General features: G+C 46.0%; 1 protein-coding gene across 2 annotated transcripts in view; it reads left to right on the forward strand.

The window, feature by feature from the left end:
* LOC113406820 (sister chromatid cohesion protein PDS5 homolog B) overlaps positions 1-19,863 on the forward strand; it is a 216,416-nt gene that overhangs the window by 2,635 nt on the left and 193,918 nt on the right. For both annotated transcript variants that reach the window (XM_026653572.1, XM_026653573.1), the window contains exon 2: positions 7,600-7,803. In XM_026653572.1, coding sequence (XP_026509357.1) covers positions 7,600-7,803 — 204 coding nt within the window. The remainder of the gene's footprint in view (positions 1-7,599; positions 7,804-19,863) is intronic.

Consider the following 19,863-nt stretch of genomic DNA (forward strand, 5'->3'; position numbering starts at 1 on the left):
TTTTTTTTTTTTTTTTTTTTTTTTTTTTTTTTTGCGCCGCTTGGGACGGCAAAAACCCTGGAGCCGGCCCTGTGTGTGTGATAGCTCCGCCAGCCCCCAGGGTTTGTTACAGCCCAAGGTTCATTATTGTGAAAGGCATTCTAGCATGGGTGTACTGTATACATTTAATGTATCCTTCAGTATTCAAGATGACTTGATACAGTCAAAATTGTTTGGAGTCTCCTGTATCCAAGAATCTTAGTGCAGTATAACATTAGGAAAAAATTAGGGTTCTCACCTTCAGATCCAAACAGTGTGTCTTCAGCCATGGGGGAGGGATAGCTCAGTGGTTTGAGCATTGGCCTGCTAAACCCAGGGTTGAGAGTTGAGCCCTTGAGGGGGCCACTTAGGGATCTGGAGCAAAATCAGAACTTGGTCCTGCTAGTGAAGGTAGGCGGCTGGACGCAATGACCTTTCAGGGTCCCTTCCAGTTCTATGAGATGGCTAATAATATATGGAGATATACCTATCTTGCAGCTTTAAGGGCAGTGTCATGGGGTCCACTCACGGCATGTTGCGCTGCCTCCTGGTGGCTCTGGGAATTAGCTCTTGCCAGGCGCTGCCCTCATCTGGCGGTGTCTCTACCTGTCGTCATGCCCTGCAGAGGAACTGCAGCCTCCTCTCTCTGACTCCTGAGAGGGGCAGGGGAGCCCGGCTTCTCTTAAGGCCCTCATTGCCAGAAGTTGCCCGTCGACCAAAGAAAAAGCAGGCCGACCGCACTGCAGATACTGCACCAGGGTCCAGACTTGGCTAAGGCCCCAACACCTAAGGGCAAGCTGATCATGGGACTGCCCCATAGGGCAATGGAGCATCCTCGGTCACTGGACCGCAGGCGCAGATCCCCATCTCTGGCCTAGGACCCCGACACTGCATCTCCGGTCAGAAGACCCAAGTCCCTGACATTGCGCTCTTCCCCTATGAGACATGGGACACTGGAGTCGAGGCACCGGTCCCCATGCCACCAGTACTGGCGAGCTTCCTGCCAAAGATTGGGCAGGATCGCTCCCTGCCGTGGCACCGGTCTCCATCTCCCTGGTACCGCTCGTTGGGCAGGCACTGATCCTCGCTGGTTGCCGACCAGGGTCAGTCAGCAAACTCAGGCCTTGATGGCTCTGCCCTGGATGCTGGAAGGGCAACGGTTGGAGTTGGATTGGGACCTGCGAAACCCATGCGGTATCTGCAACTCTGGCATGGCAGCAGGGACAGTGGCCTGCTCAATGACCATACTGGAACTTGTGGGGTGTGCCTGTAATGCCAGTCCCATATTCCCACCAGTCCTCCCTGGCTGCCTCAGACGAACTGCTCTTGGCATTGCTGGCACCAGAGTCGGAACATGGTACCGAATCAGACCCGGGGGCAGCGCCTTGGACTCCAGCACCCAAGGAGCCGTCCCTGGAGAAGGAAGGGGAACCTGGCCCTCCCCCGGCGGGGCAATCATCGTCATCAGCTCCAGACAAAGCAATGGCGGGTCCCTCCCACACGGGCAGTCCCCCTGACGACTTCAAGGAACACCAGGCTCTCCTTAAAAGGGTGGCTACCAACCTAAACTTAAAAATTGAGGCCGCAGAGGAGATTGATGACCTCTTTAATGTTATATCCTCCTCCACCCCAGCCCGGGTTGCACTATCCGTCCACTCAGGGTTCCTTAAGATTGCCAAATCTCTGTGATAGACCCTCTCTTCCATTCCACCTACGTCTAAGATGTCAGAAAAGAAGTATTATGTCCCTGTAAAAGGGTTTGAATAGCTGTATGCACACTCTCCAGCGGCATCACTGGTCGTGTCTGTTGTCAGATGCTATCGGTGTGGTGCTCTGCTTGCTCCTATGTTGATATCACTCGGCTGCGTGCGTGTGTTCCCTCTGTGTGCGGTCCCAGCTCTGCAAATAGCTGACACAGCAGACCCAACAAGAACCCCCAATGACCACAGACTCTAGTAACGTACGAAGGCACCTCGGCCAGGTTTATTGCGACCCTGATACAATTGCAGTTCCCCGTAGATTACTTAGTCTACCAGGCATACTACGAGAAAGTGCCGCTCGGCAATGGACTCAGCTCAGTCAGTGGCGGGACTTTCCACTGCCCCCTCGGCCGGACAAAGATACATTCTTATACACAGGTACAAACAAGTTATACATCACTCCTGACGCAGCGAGGTGCAACCCCTCTACGCAGCAAGGTGCAACCCCTCTACGTAGAAAGGTGCCGCCTCTCACCTTGTACATGTTGGTTCGATCAAAACAACTTTATCCATCGTTTTACCCTTTTGCCCCTGTCATTGGGATGGGTCGGCCCGTTCCATGTTATCTGTGGAATGTTCCCGTATGGTATGTCTCGGTACCATGTTTATACTTTAACTTTACTAGGTGAATATATATCTATGCAACATCAGCCCTTTTCCTGCCAGCTTTTGTGAGCAGGGCCTGCCTCTGGCTCACAGCTTAACTTTGCTTTATGTTAGCAAAGTCTTGACCATTACTTTAGTTCAGGCCTTAGGCCTCATACCGGGCCTCTGATACCAAAGTTTATATCTCAGGGCCTCCTCTTACTACAGTGTCTGCTGTTAATGAAAGGGACAGGCAGGGCCAAGTCAATGACACGCTGAAAAACAAAGATGCCAAGAGACTGGACTTATTTGGCAGGATGACTTATTCGACGGCCAGCCTGCAATTTCGGGTGTCTAACCACCAGGCCCTGTTAGGCAGGTACAATTTTAACCTGCCGGACTCCCTTAACAAATTCAGGAGCAGCCCAGGAGTTCGCTGCTCTAATCAACGAAGGCACAGTTGTGGCAAGGGGGGCCCTCCAGATGGCCTGGGACACTACTGACTCAGCGGCTACTGTGGTTGCCTCTGCGGTGGCCATGAGACGCAGCTCCTGGTTGCAGTCCTCTGGGTTGTCCCAGGAAATGAAGTCCACTATTCAGGACCTCCCATTTGAGGGGGTGGGGCTCTTCTCTGAACTCATGGACTTGAGTCCACAGCCTTAAAGACTCCCGTGCCACTCTCTGCTCCTTGGGCCTCCATACTCCTCAATAGGCCAGGAAGCCGTTCCGCCCTCTGCCTCCACAGTCTGGGTCCTGGGGGACTCTTCGGCTGAGCACCTACAGGAGAAAGACCCCTTGTTTCTATCCTAAGCGGTGACACCTGTCATCTTCCTGTTCGTCTGCTCAGCCTGGCCTTTCCAGGAACCAAGGAGACCAGAAGCAGACGTTTTGAGGGTGCCCTTGAGGATGACACCCCAGTCACTTCCCAGGATCCACCCTTCCCCTCTTTCCTGGACCGCCTCCGCCTCTTCCTATTGGCCTGGTCTTGACTAACTTTGGACCATTGGGTGCTCGAAGTAATATCCTCAGGTTACACCCGGCTATTTGTGGCCGACCCTCCGTCCCACCCTTCTTCCCCATCCCTTTTCAGAGACCCTTCTCACGAGCAATTCCTCGTCTAAGAGGCAGAAAACCTTCTGCACCTGGGGGCGATGGAGGAGGTCCCTTGGGATGTGAAAGGAAAGGGGTTCTACTCCCGCTACTTCCTAATCTCAAAAGCAAAAGGGGGCCTCGGACCCATTTTGGACGTGCGTCGCTTCAATAAATCTCTCAAGTAGTTGAAGTTTCACATGGTCTCCCTTACCTCCCATCATTCCCTCCCTGGATCCGAGAGACTGTACGCTGCCTTCCACTTGAAAGAGACATTTCCATTTTTGCAGAGCACAGGCGCTTCCTTTGTTTTATGCTGGGCCAGCGCCATTTCCAGTTCACGTCAATGCCATTCGGTCTCACGTCATCCCCAAGAATGTTCACAAAGTGCATAGCACAAGGGGCTGCTTACCTGAGGTGCCAGGGTGTTCAGATTTACCCAGACCTTGACGACTGTCTGTCACGGACTCACAGATCGTGCCCACTCTTGGCCCCGTGCGATCCATCAGGGGGTGCCCCTTTCAGTGAGACAGCCCTTCTTGGGGGTCCACTCTCGGGGTTAAGCCCCTCCACCTTCTGGAGCCACACCTCTCTGAGCCTTAGCACGTCTGTTTCTCGTCGTGGGCCCCCTCCAGGGAGTCCACTCGCTCTGGACCCCTGGGGCCTCCACCCCCTGAAGGGGATGATTCAACCCTGTTCTCTAGACTGGAGTGACTCTCAGCCAGCATAAAACAGGAGGGTTTATTGAGCGTTGAACACCGCACAGGAAACTCTCAGGGCCTCAGGCCTGGCCTCCCTCAGCACAGCACATCCAAGTCTACCCAGCATCCAGGTGGGCTCTGCCTGCTCTCTCTCTCCAGCCCAGAGTCCCCCTGCTTCCCAGCTGGGCATCTGATATCACCGGCCTCAAGCCCTGCCTCTGTCCATTGTCTTCTCTCCAGGGAAACAGGATCATAAACTGGGTTGCCGGGCCTCCTCTCCTTGCTTCTGTCCTCTGGCTGGAACCGGCTGGTTAGGTCATGGGATCCTCTCTTTACAGCCCATTGTACTCCCTCTGGCCAGAACCGTCTGTGACTCCTGAGCTGGGTCCTTGGGTTGTCAGGTCACCAGTCGCTGGGGTGTCCATCCTCCAGGCCATTGGCTGGGGTCCCAAGTTCCCTCTCCGGTCCTCTGTAACAACAAACTCCCTCTCCCTTCACCTCGTTAAACCAGTAACACCCAGGGACACTGAGTCCCACTCCCTCTGCATGCAAACCATTGGAAAACCAAGGAAAACACAAGCAAATCCCCCACTTTGTCACACTGGCTAATAAAGGGCCAGTCTCGGGACCAGCTGCGGCAGCATCTCGATCCGGTTTGTTCCACCTGTCACGACCTGAGGCTGTTAATAAATGAGAGAGTTGACCTTAATTCTGGTACAATGCATAGAGTTCATTGGAGCAGTCATCGACTCTGCTCAAGCCAGAGCCTTCTTCCCCGAGGCTTGGTTCCAAGTCATGGCAGACTTCATCTTGTGCATGCGAGCCCACCCTCTTACTGCTCACACATGTCTGCAATTATTGGGCCACATGGTGGCCTGTACTTATGTGGTCCAGCATGTGTGGCTCTGCATCGGGCCCCTGCAGGTCTGGCTGGTCTATGTCCCCAACAGATGCAGATTGGACCGGGTGGTCAGGGTCCCGAACCATGTACTGTCGTCACTCACCTGGTGGCAGAGTCCTGCATTGGTGTTGGAGGGAGTTCCCTTCACGGCTCCATCCCCGTCAGTGACCCTCATCTCCGATGCCTCGGACCTAGGGTGGGGAGCCCACCTTGGTGATCTCAGCACGCAAGGTCATTGGTCGAATCACGATCGCTCCCTACACGTCGTCGGGGAGCTCAGAATGGTTTGGCTGACTTGCCAAGCCTTCCTACCTCACATAAAAAGGAGGGTTGTCCAGGTACTGACGGACACTACAGCGGATATGTTCTATATCAATAAGCAGGGCAGAGCCAGATTGTCTGCCCTTTGTTACGAAGCCCTCAGACTCTGGGTCTTCTTTTTCCAACACGACATCCATCTCTTAGCCAGGCACCTCCCCTGGGCCAGGAACGCTTTGGCAGATCACATCAGCAGGACCATCTTGTCTCACCACGAATGGTCTCTCCATCCGGAAGTGGTCACCTTCTTCCTCCAGAGGTGGGAGACTCCCCAGGTGGACCTGTTCGCGTCCAGTCAGAACAGGAAATGCCCAGTTTTCTGCTTGATTTGGGGGATCGACAGGGGCTCCCTGTTGGACGCTTTTATGCTCCTGTGGTCTGGGGCTCTGCTGTACGCCTTCCCTCCCAGTGCCGTTGATTCACAGGGTCCTCATGAAGATCAAGCAGGACAGGGTGAAGGTGATCCTCGTAGCAATGGCTTGGCTGCGCCAGCACTGGTTCTGTACGCTTCTGAACCTCTCAAGTGGCTGCTCCAGTGCAGCTACCACTCAGGCCGGATCTGCTGTCCCAAAACTACGGCAGTCTTCTGCATCGGAACCTAGAGGCGCTGCACCTCACTGCTTGGCTGCTGCATGGTTAAGTGCGGAGGAGCAGGAGTGCTCGGCTGCTGTGTGTTTCTAAGCTTCTGTTTCTAATGTGGCTTGAAGTTGAGCATCTCTGTAGGTCCTTCAAACATGCAGGAAAATTGCCATAAATCAGGTTGGTTTGGTATCTGGTCAGCCAGAAGAGACTTCTGATTTCGCCATGTCTAAAAATATTACGATGATAAAATACCATAGTTGTTTTGAAGTATTTTATCAGGAAGTGCAAAGTGAGCCACTTAACAAGTAATCTTCTCTCTCTTAAAGCCTTAATTTTATAGCCCTAAAATCAATGGGAATTTTGCCACTAACTTCAATGGGTGAAGGATCGAGCTTTATTTGCCATTTTGCTGCATCCAATGGCAGTTGCACTAATTAAAATAGTTACATCTCTGGGATTCAAATAAGAAATTCATATATAATGACTTAGATTCTTCAATTTAAAAATAGCCCATAAAATAAATTGCATCATATGGAAAGTGGGTATTGGAATTTCATTCTAAATAATCAAAAGGCCAAACATAATACATCTTTTTATCCCCTTCAAACAAGCATTTTATTTAAATTGCACTAGTGGCTGAATGTCTTCATCAACATATTTTACTGGGCTTTTAGTTTTTCTTTGTCTGTCTTGTCCATTTAGACTGTGAACTCTTCAGGGTAGGGACCATTTTTACTCTGTTTATACAGGACTTGGCCCAGTTGGGCCCTGATTTTGATTGGGATCGCTTAGTGCTACTGTAATAAAAATAGTATTAATTTGCACAAAGTCCTGGGTTAATGTATGATTGCATTGAAACCCAGTGCACTCTGCTTTGGTTGGTGGGTTGTCCTGGTGAGAAGCTTGTTTCAGCCTTTGTTTTAGAGGACAGAAACTTAAAATATCAAAAGGAAAATAAAGGGGGGGGGGATTCAGATTGGGGTTTGTCAGCTTTGTCTGTGTCACTCTAAATGTTTTAAGCAGAAATTTAAGCTTCCTAATAAAAGTTGACTGCTTTTGCTTTCTGGGTTTACTTGTGCATGGCTAATGCAAAGGTAAACACCTCTTATTTCAGTCGAATCAGTAAATTGTCTTTTTAGAGCAGTGGTTCTCAAACTTAATTGCACCACGCCCCCCTTCTGACAACAACAAATTACTACCCAACCACCAGAGGGGGGACTGAAGACTGAGCCCTCCCAAGTGCCACTGCCCCGGCTGGGAAGGCCAAAGCTCAAGCCCCACTGCCCCGGGTGGGGGTGGGGAGCAAGGCCGAAGCCCAGGGCCCTGGGCAGTGGAGCTTGGGCTTCAGCCCCAAGCAGTGGGGCTTGGGCTTTAGCTTCGGCCTCAGGCCCCAGCAAGTCTAACGCCAGCTCTGGCAACCCCATTAAAATAGGATTCAGACTCACTTTGGGATCCAGACCCACAGTTTGAGAACTGCTGCTTTAAAGGTATATTAAATGTTACTTTGTGGCTTTCAGCAACTGTGCAAAAGCTGAGTGTTGGGAGGGTGCAGAAAGGGTAGAATTGCATGAGCTCTTGTCTTATTTTGGACGAAGACCTGTTTACACAGAGTTTCACTTATATGTTGATCTAATTTTTTTTATAGATGGTTGTGAAAACATTCATGGATATGGACCAGGACTCGGAAGAAGAAAAGGAGCTGTATCTAAATCTTGCATTACATCTTGCTTCAGATTTTTTTCTCAAACACCCTGATAAAGATGTGCGCTTGCTGGTAGCATGTTGCCTTGCTGATATTTTCAGAATTTATGCTCCTGAAGCTCCATACACCTCACCAGATAAACTGAAAGTAAGTTGAAATAAGCACGCATGCAGAAAATATATGAAGGAGGGGAAAAAAAAGGTGGTGGGGGAGTAAGGGCAGAACGAATATATTTTGCCCATTGCATCCCAAGCAAAATGATTTTATCTACTCCTGGTTCCACCAGGTTACTAGTTATTTATTTTGATTTATACAATAAGTTATTTGAGAAATCCAAAGGTTTAACCTGGTTATGGGGACACAGGTTCTGTCTGCACTGCAAATTTTAACTGCTATAAAAGTTGGGAGATAACAGTGTTGTAATTAAATCTTCTAACTCAGTTATCTTGTAGACGTAACAAATATAACTGGTGAGAAGCATAACTGTTGCAACTGTGGTCCCAATCTATGAAAGAGGCAAGATAGGTAAAGTAATATTTTCCATTGAACCCACTTCTGTTAGTGGAAGTTATAAGATTTCGAACTGCTGAGTCTCTGTGTATCTTGAAAGCTTGTATCTTCCACCAGCAGAAGTTGGTTCAATAAAAGATAATACCTCACCCACTTTATATCTCAGGCAGTCTGTTTCCATATATAATATTTAAAGGCTTTTGGAATTAACTTTTATATCTGTTTTCAATATGAGATTAACTAGAATATCTACTCTGCTGTCCTTGTAGTAGTGTTGGCAGGTCTATAGCTTCCACAGGATCCTTCTGTGAGACAGCAGCAAAATCCCCTCTGCCAGCACTTTTAAGGTAGTGATCACTAGTGCTTTCAGTTAGCATTTTCGGGTATTTCTCTTGGGATCTGTGGGACCCATGCTTGTTGACTTGGTGTTTCCAAGCCTGCACTTGTGTTCCCCGCTGCATTGTAAACCTGAGTTTACAGTTGCTGGACCTAGGTCTCAGCTGTACTAACATGTCTACACTGCACTACGCAGACCTTCTGACTCTAGTCCATTACTTGAAATGTGTCCACACTGAAAAGTGACAGGGCTTGGAGCTGAGCCACAGCGGGACTCTGACTCTGATCCACTCCTCTATCTAGGTTCTAGGGCCTGGGTCCTGAGTGTTTGCTGACTGAGTTGGACTGATGGGGAGGCTTGGGCTCAAACCAGAGTCAGAGACCAAGTTTAGTGTGTAGTGTAGAAATGCCCTTGGAGGGCAGAGAGAATTTTATTGAAGAAAGATATGTTTGAAAATAGTTCAAATTATGATGTTACTCTCCACCCAACTGAGAGAGTGATCATTTCTACTGAGAATTTGAAAGTTGCAAAGTTTTAAGAGTGATCTTACTCTACATTATGTGAAATACCCATAGCCCAACTAGATGGAGATGGTTGATTGGGAAATGACAGTTTAAGCAGCTACAAAGTCATCTTTTTGTTACAGAAACTTTCCTATTATGGCAGTTTTTAGATGGCTTTACTCTTTTAGTAATGGGGGGGAAATCAATACCAGCTAAATTCCTTCTAAGCTGCGCAGCAAGCTATCAAGGGGCCATGCAGGTGTGTTTTTTTTTTTTTTTTTTTTTTTTTGTTTTTTTTAAATAGGCAGCAGTGAAAATTAATATTTAAAAAATAGTGGTGTCTTTTTGTTCATTGTCTCCTGCTCTTGGCTTTCACTTCTCTAGTCTTTCTTTGTCTGCAGATTTCAGAATTGTGCCTTTCAGAGATAAATTTGTAAGTGCATCAAAGACATGAAAAAAGAAAGGGCAGATAGTGGTATCACTTTCTTGTAAAATAGTAGTGCAGCAGACTGAGTATGACATTACACAGGGTACAATCTGAGCTGTTGAACAGTTGTGTCCCCTCAATTCACCAATCCTGGGGTGCCTTTTACACTGCTTTGCTTTGCTGTGAGAACTACTACTTCTAGCATGCAAAATCACTCCCAACTGAATTACATGAATGCTCTGGCCAGCCACTCATGATTTACATACAGGGCAACACCAACAACTTCCCAGTACCAGAACTTCTCCTAAAAATGTGCATCTTGTACTACCCAGCTCTCTACTGGACAATATGAGCTCATATAAAGTCTGTCATTTCATCAGTGGAAAATCGTAGAATCATAGGACTGGAAGGGATCTTGAGAGGTCATCTAGTCCAGTCCCCTGCACTCATGGCAGGACTAAGTATTATCTAGATATGCACAAACTCCCTATTATAGGATATGCACAAACTGTTATTTCAAGTGGAGGTTCCCCAACACTTCAACCCAAACAAATGAGTTTAGATAAAACAAGTTTTTTAACTACAGAAAGATAGTTTAAGTGATTACAAGTAATGAGGCATAAAGGCAGAATTGGTTAAGAAGCAAATAAATGATAATATGCAAAGTAATACCTACCTTAGCAAGCTAAATGGATTCAAAGCAAAGATTTTATCTCACAATATGCTTACAGCAATCTGTAGTGACTGAAAAGGCTCCCAGCCAGGAACCCTCCCCCAATTCAATGTTGCTTCCTTTGTCTTTCAAGCATTATAGCTGCCATGAGTAGAGAGGGGGGGGGGAGGAGCCTAGGTGATTTGGAGGCCACTGTTTGTTTCTCCTTCTTATGCTCTTCTCCCCTCTTTGAGGATTATCTCCAGCTGAGGTTCAGGCAACAACCAATCTGTTTACACACAAACTCCCAGCCGTTCCACTGTCAATATGTAAAGTTCTCGTTCACACCCTTCTTCTTGACAAAGAATGGTCACTTACCTAGGTGATAGTCTGTAATAGTTCATCTGATTATGCTGATACCTGGCTGAGGCACCCATGTGTCTGTCTCTGAAAAACTTGTTTGTGCCTGATTTTCTTAAACTTGGAGCATGTAGAATCTTATAACTTTATATGCAATGTTGATATACACATTTTACCAGGACAATAATGTTCAGTAGATTGAGTTTTCATATGGTATCTCACAAGGCATACTTTGTACAAAATTTATTGTAGCCTTGTAAAAATAGTAAATATAGGGTATAGTGTGTCACACTGAGACAGTTTATATTCATGAAATGAGTTCACAGGTGTCCTGGTTGCAGGACTAAAGACTTTTTGATACAAAGAATGACGATAATTTTCCTTCTAAATCTTTCTGGCTTTTTAATCAGGCATACATTGTTTTAGCCTGAAATTTAGGTTGGGCTTCAGCCTCTAAGGCCCACTCAAAGGTTTGTTGCCCTGTTGCCTTGAGTCTCCCATGAAAGAATCTGATATGGCAATTAATACAGTGTTGTCCTTAGGATCCACATAGAATATCCTGCAATTAGTAGGTTGTGCACAACTTCTCTTGAGGAAGGGGGAGATTTATCTGAGGAGTGATCCCTGCACTGTAAAAACTAGGCCATTTTAAGCTGTCTCGCGTTGGGCAACGAAAATTAAAATCTAGGTCTCCAATCTAACTTTTGTCACCCATCTCAGAAACTCTGTTTCTGCTATATCTTTTTTTGAGAACGTGACTGGCCCCAAATTAAATCAAAATTCAACGTCTTTCGGACAGATGTTCTAGCTCAACCAGAAGTTATGGGTTCAATACAAGAATCACTTGGTGAAATTCTGTGTTTTGAGATAAGAAAATCAGACTTAAATGTTAATAGTTGTGCCTTCTGGCATTAAAATCCTATTATTCTTTCTGGCCTTTAAAATATATGAGCACAGTTAGGGCATATAATTGGAATTATAATGCCATTATGTAAATCAATATTTTCTATCCTATTCCTTGGTATAGGTGGAGTCAGTAGTCCACCTGTTAAAGTTGTCTGATACTTTCCATTATAAGAGCCTATTTTCAGAGCCTTATAACTTTGCTGAACTTTGACCATTTGGTCTGAAATTTTCCATGCTGGATGTCTGACTCAGGCTGAAGTTATTGTGTGAAAACTCCATCCAAAATGGTTCAGTTGTTTCTGAGAATGAGGCTAGAGAAAAATACATTGTTTTGTCATTTAAAAAAATACTGGTGACATTTTCTTTGAGACTCTCTAGTGCCCCTATACTTGGGAGCAGGGACTTGAAATGTGGCAGGCAGGTGGCCTTTGTCTTTGCTGTTCCTGTGAAAATCTGCCCTAATTTGGCTAAATGATAAGACTTTGAAAAAATCTCAATTCGTACCTGTTTAGTAGAGACTGAGTTCAGCAGCTAAAATCTCCAAAGATTGTCTTCACTGACTATGCTCCATCCCCTCACAACTTCTAGTGGAGGCTGCACATGTCCCATCCCCTCAGAGGGAGAGAATATAATTAGTCTTCTCACAGCTCCTGTATGTGCACGTGCACCATCTCTGAATATGCTCCAGCCCAGAGCTTCAGAAGCAAAGTCAGACTTACCCTGTAATGGCTACTTGGCTGCTGCAGAATGGTGTGGTGTTGGGTACCAGAACTGAGAGTACAGTAATTCCTCACTTAACATTGTAGTTATGTTCCTGAAAAATGTGACTTTAAGCAAAACAATGTTAAGTGAATCCAATTTCCCCATAAGAATTAATGTAAATAAGGGGGGTTAGGTTCCAGGGAAATTTTTTTTGCCAGACAAAAGGCATTATATACATTTTAAGCAAACAATTTAATACAGGTATAAGTTTTTTAAACAATTTTAAAGAAACAATACTACAATCATCACTGCTGAGTATGAAGCTTGGTTGAGGTGTTGGAGTCAGAGAGTGGAAGAGGATGGATTGTCCGGCTGCTCCTCTTGCTTTTCTTGCAAGCACAGGCACTGACTTTGCCGGGGGCAGGGGGCTCAACCCTCGGCCCTTCCACTCCACCCCTTTCCCCAAGCCCCCACCCTTGACCCATCTCTTCTCTCCCCCCCCCACCTCCTCCCCCTTTACTTCGCACGCTGCGTCCTCGCTCCTCCCCCCTCCCTTCTGAATGCTGCGAGCCAGCTGATTGCCGCGGCAGGAGGCGCGAGGACTTGGCACGCAGGCTCCCCCTCCCGCCCTGCCTCCTGCCTGGGGCAATCAGATGGTTTGCGTTGTTCAGGAGGCAGGGGAGGGAAGGGGACATCACTTAACGTTGTAGTTAGGAGTTACTGTACCATATGATGGAATGTGTTAGTTTTTTTTTAAAGTCTGGTAAATCTCTGTGTGTGTGTGTTAAAAGAACATTACTGAGGTTGCAAAGTTGAGCAGTCAAAATTAGGAAATGGTAGAGTTAAGATTGCCAGTTCATATGCATTATGATAGTGCTTAATTACATGATCATATACTATTTTTCCATGGGACTCCTGCCTCATTCAGTATGCAGGATGGACCTGCTCTGGGGGTGAATCAGGGTTGTGTAGTTAAGGAGGCTATTGTCTGTAGGAACCGTCTCGTTTGTTGCAGAAGTTGGAAGGGCTGTAATAAATGAGGCTAGGGATTGTGGAAGGTTAAGGTCTTATGGTTAAGGCTAGTTGGATGCTGCTCAAGAGAATTTAATTCTGCTCCTGTGTTGATGATGGGCAAGTCATTTACCAGACTTGTTGGAGGTCGTCAGCAATTGTGTGTTTTCTCATTTCCCTTGAGACTTTGGGGTCTGATTTGCTTAAGTGCTGAGGACTCAGCTGCAGATGAAGTCAATGGAAGATGTGACTTGAACATATACAATGGTAAGTACTTTGAAAAAATCAGATTCTACGTCTCAAACTGGCCACTCAAAGTTAATGGATACTTTTGATCTTCTGTTTGTGCCTCACCTCCCTGTCTGTGAAATGGGAGTAATATTTCTGCTTCACTTCACAGGGAGGTTGTGAATGTTTGTGAAGCATTCAAATATTATAGTGATGAGTTTCATAGAAAAGCCCATGAGGAAATTAATAGTTTTGTCTTCAGAGCAGGATTTGAAGAGGGTGTAGTAAACAAGGTCTGGGTACACGCACTGAACAATAAGGAGGGGAAAAAAACTATTGAGTAGCAGCTCATTAAATGAGTTCTGTCCATCTTGTGAACTGAATGAATCAGAGGCCTGTAGAAAACCTATTATGTGATCATATAATTAAAGACAGTATAATAATGCATATTTACTATTGTGTGTTAGGAAATGCCTGTGCAACCTTAACTCTTGAATGCTTTTCTTCGTAACCTTAAAACAAAAAACAAGATTAGAGACTACATTACACAAACTATATTAAAACATAGTTTTGTTTTTGGTTGCCACTACACACTGCACTGAAGTTCTCAATGAACTGTCCACAGTGGTGCCCAGAGGTTTTCTAAGTAGTTAATTTAGAACTCAGCAATGTGTATGACTAGTTCAAGGTGTCAGGATCAACAAGAATGTGTACTCTGCTGGAGAGAATCCCATAGGAAGATATATTGAAAAGACTTGTGACTATTCATCTCTTTTTTCTAAATAGAGGTGTGTGTGATGGGTGTAATAGAAGTGTACAAGAGTTATGCTGTATTTGAGCCCAAGAACTCAGTAAAATGGGGGGGGGAGAGGGAATCCAGTTATGCGGATACTAAGAATATTTAGGTTAGATAGGATACAGAAATCCAACTGGCTTAATGAAGAAGCTTCTGTATGGACAGGTTGTTCTATAACTGTCTACAATAGGGGACAGGGCACTGTTGGAAGGGCTAGATGGACCATTGTTCTGACCCAGTATGGCCGTCCTTACGTTGGACAACCCATGGAATTACAGATCAGTCAGCTTAATTTGAGTACTTGGGAAGATTATGGAGCAAATAATCAAACAATCTGTTTTGTAAGCACTTAGAAGATAAGTAACAGTCAACATGAATTTGTCGACAAATTCATGTCAAACCAACCTAATATCCTTCTTTGACAGGGTAACAAGCCTGGTAGATGGGAGAGAAGCAGTAGATACATCGCATCTTGACTTTAGTAAGGTTTTTGGTACAGTCTCACATGATCGTCTGATAAGCAAACTAGGGAAATATAGACTAGACTAGACTAGTTATGCATCGTTCACAGTCAAGCTGGAAGGGTATATCAAGTGGGATTACGCTGAGATCTTTCTGGGGTTTTGTTCTGTTCAGTGTTTTCATAAATGATTTAGATAATGGCATAGTGAGTACTCCTATAAAGTATGTGGAAAATACCAAAGTGGGAGGGGTTGCAAGTGCTTTGGAGGACAGGATTAGAATTAAAAATGATCTGGACAAACTGGAGAAATGGTCTGAAGTAAATAGGATGAAATTCAGTAAGGACAAATGCAAAGTTCTACTTAGGAAGGATCAGTTGCACAAATAGAAAATGGGAAATTACGGCCTAGGAAGGAGTACAGAAGAAAAGGATCTAGGGGTTGTGGTGGATCACAAACGTTATGAGTTAACAATGCAATACTACTGCAAAAAAAGCAAACCTCATTCTACAGTACGGAACCTCATTTAACACAGTAGCGATTGGATACACCCTACAGTTCTCCTCCACTCCTCGCTACCACCCCCCCTTCCTCATCCCTCTTCAGGGACCCTTCTCATGAGCAACTTCTTGTCCAGGAGGAGCCCTCCTGCGTGTGGGGGCTGTAGAGGAATTTCCTCGAGAGCTGAGGGGGGAAAGGGGTTTTATTCCTGATATTTCCTAATCCTGAATGCCAAAGGGGGCCTCAGGTCCATCTTGGACCTGCATTGATTCAACAAATATCTCAAAAAGTTAAAGTTCCGCATGGTGTCCCTGGTCTCCATCATCCCCTCCTTGGATTTGGGAGAGTGGTACGCTGCCCTCAACTTAAGACACCTATTTCCATATCTCCATTTTCTGTGGGCACAGGAGATTCCTCTGGTTTGTGGTGGGTCAACGCCATTAGCAATTCACAGCATTGATCTTTGGTCTATTGTCGGCTCCGAAAGTTTTCACAAAGTGCATGGCAGTCGTGGCAGCTTACCTGCAACGTCCAGGTGTGCAGATCTATCCATACCTCAATGACTGGCTAATCAAGGGCCATTTGTGATCCCCAGGTTCAGCACAGCATCAGTTTGGTACGGGCCACCTGTCAAAAGTTGGGCCTGCTTATAAAGGAACAGAAATCAATTCTGACATCACTTCGGAGAACAGAGTTTATAGGGGCAGTGCTTGACTCCACTCAGGCCAGAGCCTTCCTACCAGATTTCCGGTCCCGAGTAATGTTGGAACTTTATTGCATATAACACAGCGCGCCCACTCACAAGCACCAGAGTATGCCTCAGGCTACTAGACCACATGGCAGTGTGTACTCTACGTGGTACGGTATGCGTGGCTGCGCCTCAGACCCCTGCAGATGTAACTGCTGTCAGTCTTTGCCCCCGGCAGGCGCAATGAGTAAGGGATGGTGTCCCTAGACTCTGTTTGTCAGAGGATGGAGATGGATGGCAGGAGAGAGATCACTTGATCATTACCTGTTAGGTTCACTCCCTCTGGGGCACCTGGCATTGGCCACTGTCGGTAGACAAGATACTGGGCTAGATGGACCTTTGGTCTGACCCAGTACGGCTGTTCTTATACTGAACAACAATGGAGAAAGGACACAGCCTCGCCAAACTCTTATAGAAATAGGAAACCATGCCATGTATCTACCATTAACTGGAATGCAGCTTACTGTTCCATTATAGAGCTTTTTTATCAATAACACTATTTCCCCAGAAGTGCCAAGTCACCTCACGGGAGAGCTCACAATCTTGCTCAATGCACTGAATCAAAGGCCCAGTGGAAGTCTACAGGTGTGACACTATCAAGAGCAGTGACGTGATCACAGTAGTACCTATCTGCAGAACAAATATTTGATAATGGGCTCTTCAGTCTAACAGCCAAAGGCAGAATATGATCCAAGGGTTGGAAGTTGAAGCTAGACAAATTCAGAATAGAAATGGGGCTCAAATTTTTAACAGTGAAGCAAATTAGCAAGGGTTGCAGAGGATTATCCATCACTGGCAATTTTTAAATCATAGAAATGTAGGACTACAAGGGATCTCGATAGGTCATCTAGTCCAGTCCCCTACACTCAGGCAGGACTAAATATTATCTAGATCAGTTCTGACAGGTGTTTGTCTAACCTGTTAAACCTCCAATAACAGAGATTCCACTACCTCCCTAGGTAACTTGTTCCAGTGCTTAGCTACACTTTCAGTTAGGAAGTTTTTTCCTAATGTCTAACCTAAATCTCCCGTGCTGCAATTTAGGCCCATTACTTCTTGTCCTGTCCTCAGTGGATGAGAACTATTTTTCTCTCTCCTCTTTATAAGAAATGGTTACCTACCTTTCATAACTGTTGTTCTTCCGAGATATGCTGCTCACATCCATTCCATGTTAGGTGTGTGCATGCCCATGTGCACAGCTGCAGGAGATTTTTCCCTTTGTGGTATCTGGAGGGCTGGCTCTGGTGCCCTCTGGAGCCCAGTACTCTGTGCACTGGTATATGGGGCACTACCAGCCCCGCACCCTCTCAGTTCCTTCTTCCTATGAACTCCAACTGCAAGGAAGGAGGGCGGGTCATGGAATGGACATGAGCAACACATCTCGAAGAACAACCATTACAAAAAGGTAGGTAACCATTTTTTCTTCTTTGAGTGCTTGTTCATGTCGATTCCATGTGACTCTCAAGCAGTATCCCTGGAGGTGAGTTCTGAGTTCATTTACGTGCTGTTTGCAACACTGCTCTGCCGAAGCTGGCATTGTCCTGGGCTTGCTGGGTGATGGCGTAATGGGACGCAAAGGTATGGACTGAAGACCAGGTAGCGGCTCTGTAGGTGTCTTGGATCAGTACCTGTGCAAGTAAGGCCACTGATGAAGCTTGTGCTCTGGTGAAATTGATGGATAAGCTTGAGGAGGCAGCTGTCAGTGGTGTTGAGCTGCGCACACCATTTTGCTTCGAGACACTGAATGTGCCAGTGATGTTGCCTTGTTGACTCACTATGGTGAATCGTTGCAGCTGGGGGCCAATCTGATTCTGCAAGAAGCAGAGTGCGCTGGTCTGGTTATCAGTCTGGATGAAACAAAGTTCCTGGCTGTTACTATCAAGTAGCCTGTAATTCGAGATTACAACCAGGTCAGTCTTAACTTGTTTGGATAGTATATTGAGCAGATGGGAACTGTCAAATACTAGAGAAGTATTATAGACAATACTGCTCAAAAGATATGGATGTTCTCGTTGCAGCAGCTATTTCTGTGTTCCAAACCCTTTAGTGGCCTCTGTGAAGACACTGTAATATCAAAGCTTACCACAAAGTTGCTGATCTATAGAACCACTATTGTATAGCAGTGAGATGTGGAAGAAGCACTGGGAAGGTTGAAGAGTGATGAATTGGCTTGTTTCTGATTCTCGTCTTCGTCAGCTGCTCCATATTATGTAGTAGGATGAGATCAGCAATGAGAATATTCATAGTCAAACACAGCAACAGTTTCCATTTTTACTGGTTTGATTTTTGGCAGCTTTCTCTATATGGATATACTAGGAATGAAGACCAACAAATTACAAAACACGTTTACCAAGGAATGCTGCTTTGTGGTTGGTTATTATGTCATCAAAAGCTCTGATGGTGCAATGAGTGACTCAGTCGGTGATGGACAGAGGGAGTATGCAGCAAGACCGTTTTAAGACCTAGATAAAGGTCAGTTTGGATGCCACTTGATCTGCATGACGGCCATGTCCTTTTTGTATTTGCCTTGAGAATGATGAAGAGTATTCCTTCTGCATCCTCTACCAAGAGACTAGTTTTATTTAGTCTGAATTGGCTCCAGTCATGGCTTTACCCTGAACCATTTTAAATATGTCAGCCTGTCTGTTAGGGTTGGATTTTTGTGTCCTTAGTCTCTGAGAAGAAATAAGTTGGCTGCCCCATCCTGACACTCTTCCCTTTCCACCACTTTCTTGAAGAAAAAGTTGTGGTTTAGAAAGTTTTTTTGTCCTTTTTAAAAAAATGGGAAATCTTTTTTTCTATGGGTCCAAGGAGGACTGTAGGGTTTCTAGATTTTCAGTAGGTGACTTTGGTTCTATGTTGGTATTTTTGAACAGATAAATGTATTGTTGCCCCAACACAAAATAATGATCCTGTGACGGGGCACCTGCACACTGGGCTCTAAGGGGTTAATAGAGCCCTAGGGAGGCTGCGCAGAAGGCAGCCAATCAGAAAAGTGCTGAAGGGAGCAGCCAAGCAGGCACATATAAAAAGGGAGTTGCAGGGCAGAGGAGGGCAGTTCTCTGCTGGGAACCCAGGGAGGAAGGACTGTGTCTCTGGAGGGTTGCTAGAACTGCCAGCACCCTGGACAGAGACGTGCTGCTAGCAGGGACCGGGAGAATGAGAGACCGCTCCTGGCGGTTGGGGTTTGCAGGCTGAGGCCCTGAAACAAGGGCAAAGAGGATACTGGGGCCACAAGGAAGTGGCCAGACAATTCGCTGCAGTAGCTACTAAAGTAAGTGGCTGAACAGTGGACTGCAGGTCCCCAGGAAGGGGGGGGCACAGTGTGTGGCACGGCTGGAGGGCTGTGTCGCTGAAGAGGATGATGCAGTCCTTGGAGAGACGTGGGTCCTAGAGCAGGAGTGATGGTGCGAGGCACCACCCTAAGAGGGCGCACTAACACACCGAGCTAATCCCCAGGACACCCAGCAGGAGGCGCCACAGTGGTGAGTGAACCCCGTCACTTGAGCATATTCATAAATGATCTGGAAAAAGGGGTAAACAATGAGGTGCCAGATTTGCAGATGATACAAAACTACTCAAGATAGTGAAGTCCAAAGCAGACTGCGAAGAGCTACAAGAAGATCTCACAAAACTGTGGGACTGGGCAACAAAATGGCAGATGAAATTCATGGTTGATAAATGCAAAGTAATGCACGTATAAAATGATGGGGTCTAAATTAGCTTTTCCGACTCAAGAAAGATACCTTGGAGTCATTGTGGATAGTTCTCTGAAAACATCCATTCAATGTGCAGCGGCAATCAAAAAGGCTAAAAATGTTGGGAATCATTAAGAAAGGGATAGATAATAAGACATAAAATATAAAATTGTCTCTACATATTTCCATGGTACTCCCACCTCTTGAATACTGCGTGCAGATGTGATTGCCGCATCTCAAAAAAGATATATTGGAATTGGAAAAGTTTCAGAAAAGGGCTACAAAATTCATTAGGGGTATGGAATAGCTTCCATATGAGGAGAGATGACTGGGGGTGGTGGGGGTGGTGAATGACAGGTCTATAAAA

The sequence above is a fragment of the Terrapene carolina genome, unplaced genomic scaffold (assembly GCF_002925995.2).
Source record: "Terrapene carolina triunguis isolate 2854851 unplaced genomic scaffold, T_m_triunguis-2.0 Scaffold141, whole genome shotgun sequence".
In the NCBI taxonomy this organism is placed as follows: Eukaryota; Metazoa; Chordata; order Testudines; family Emydidae; genus Terrapene; species Terrapene triunguis.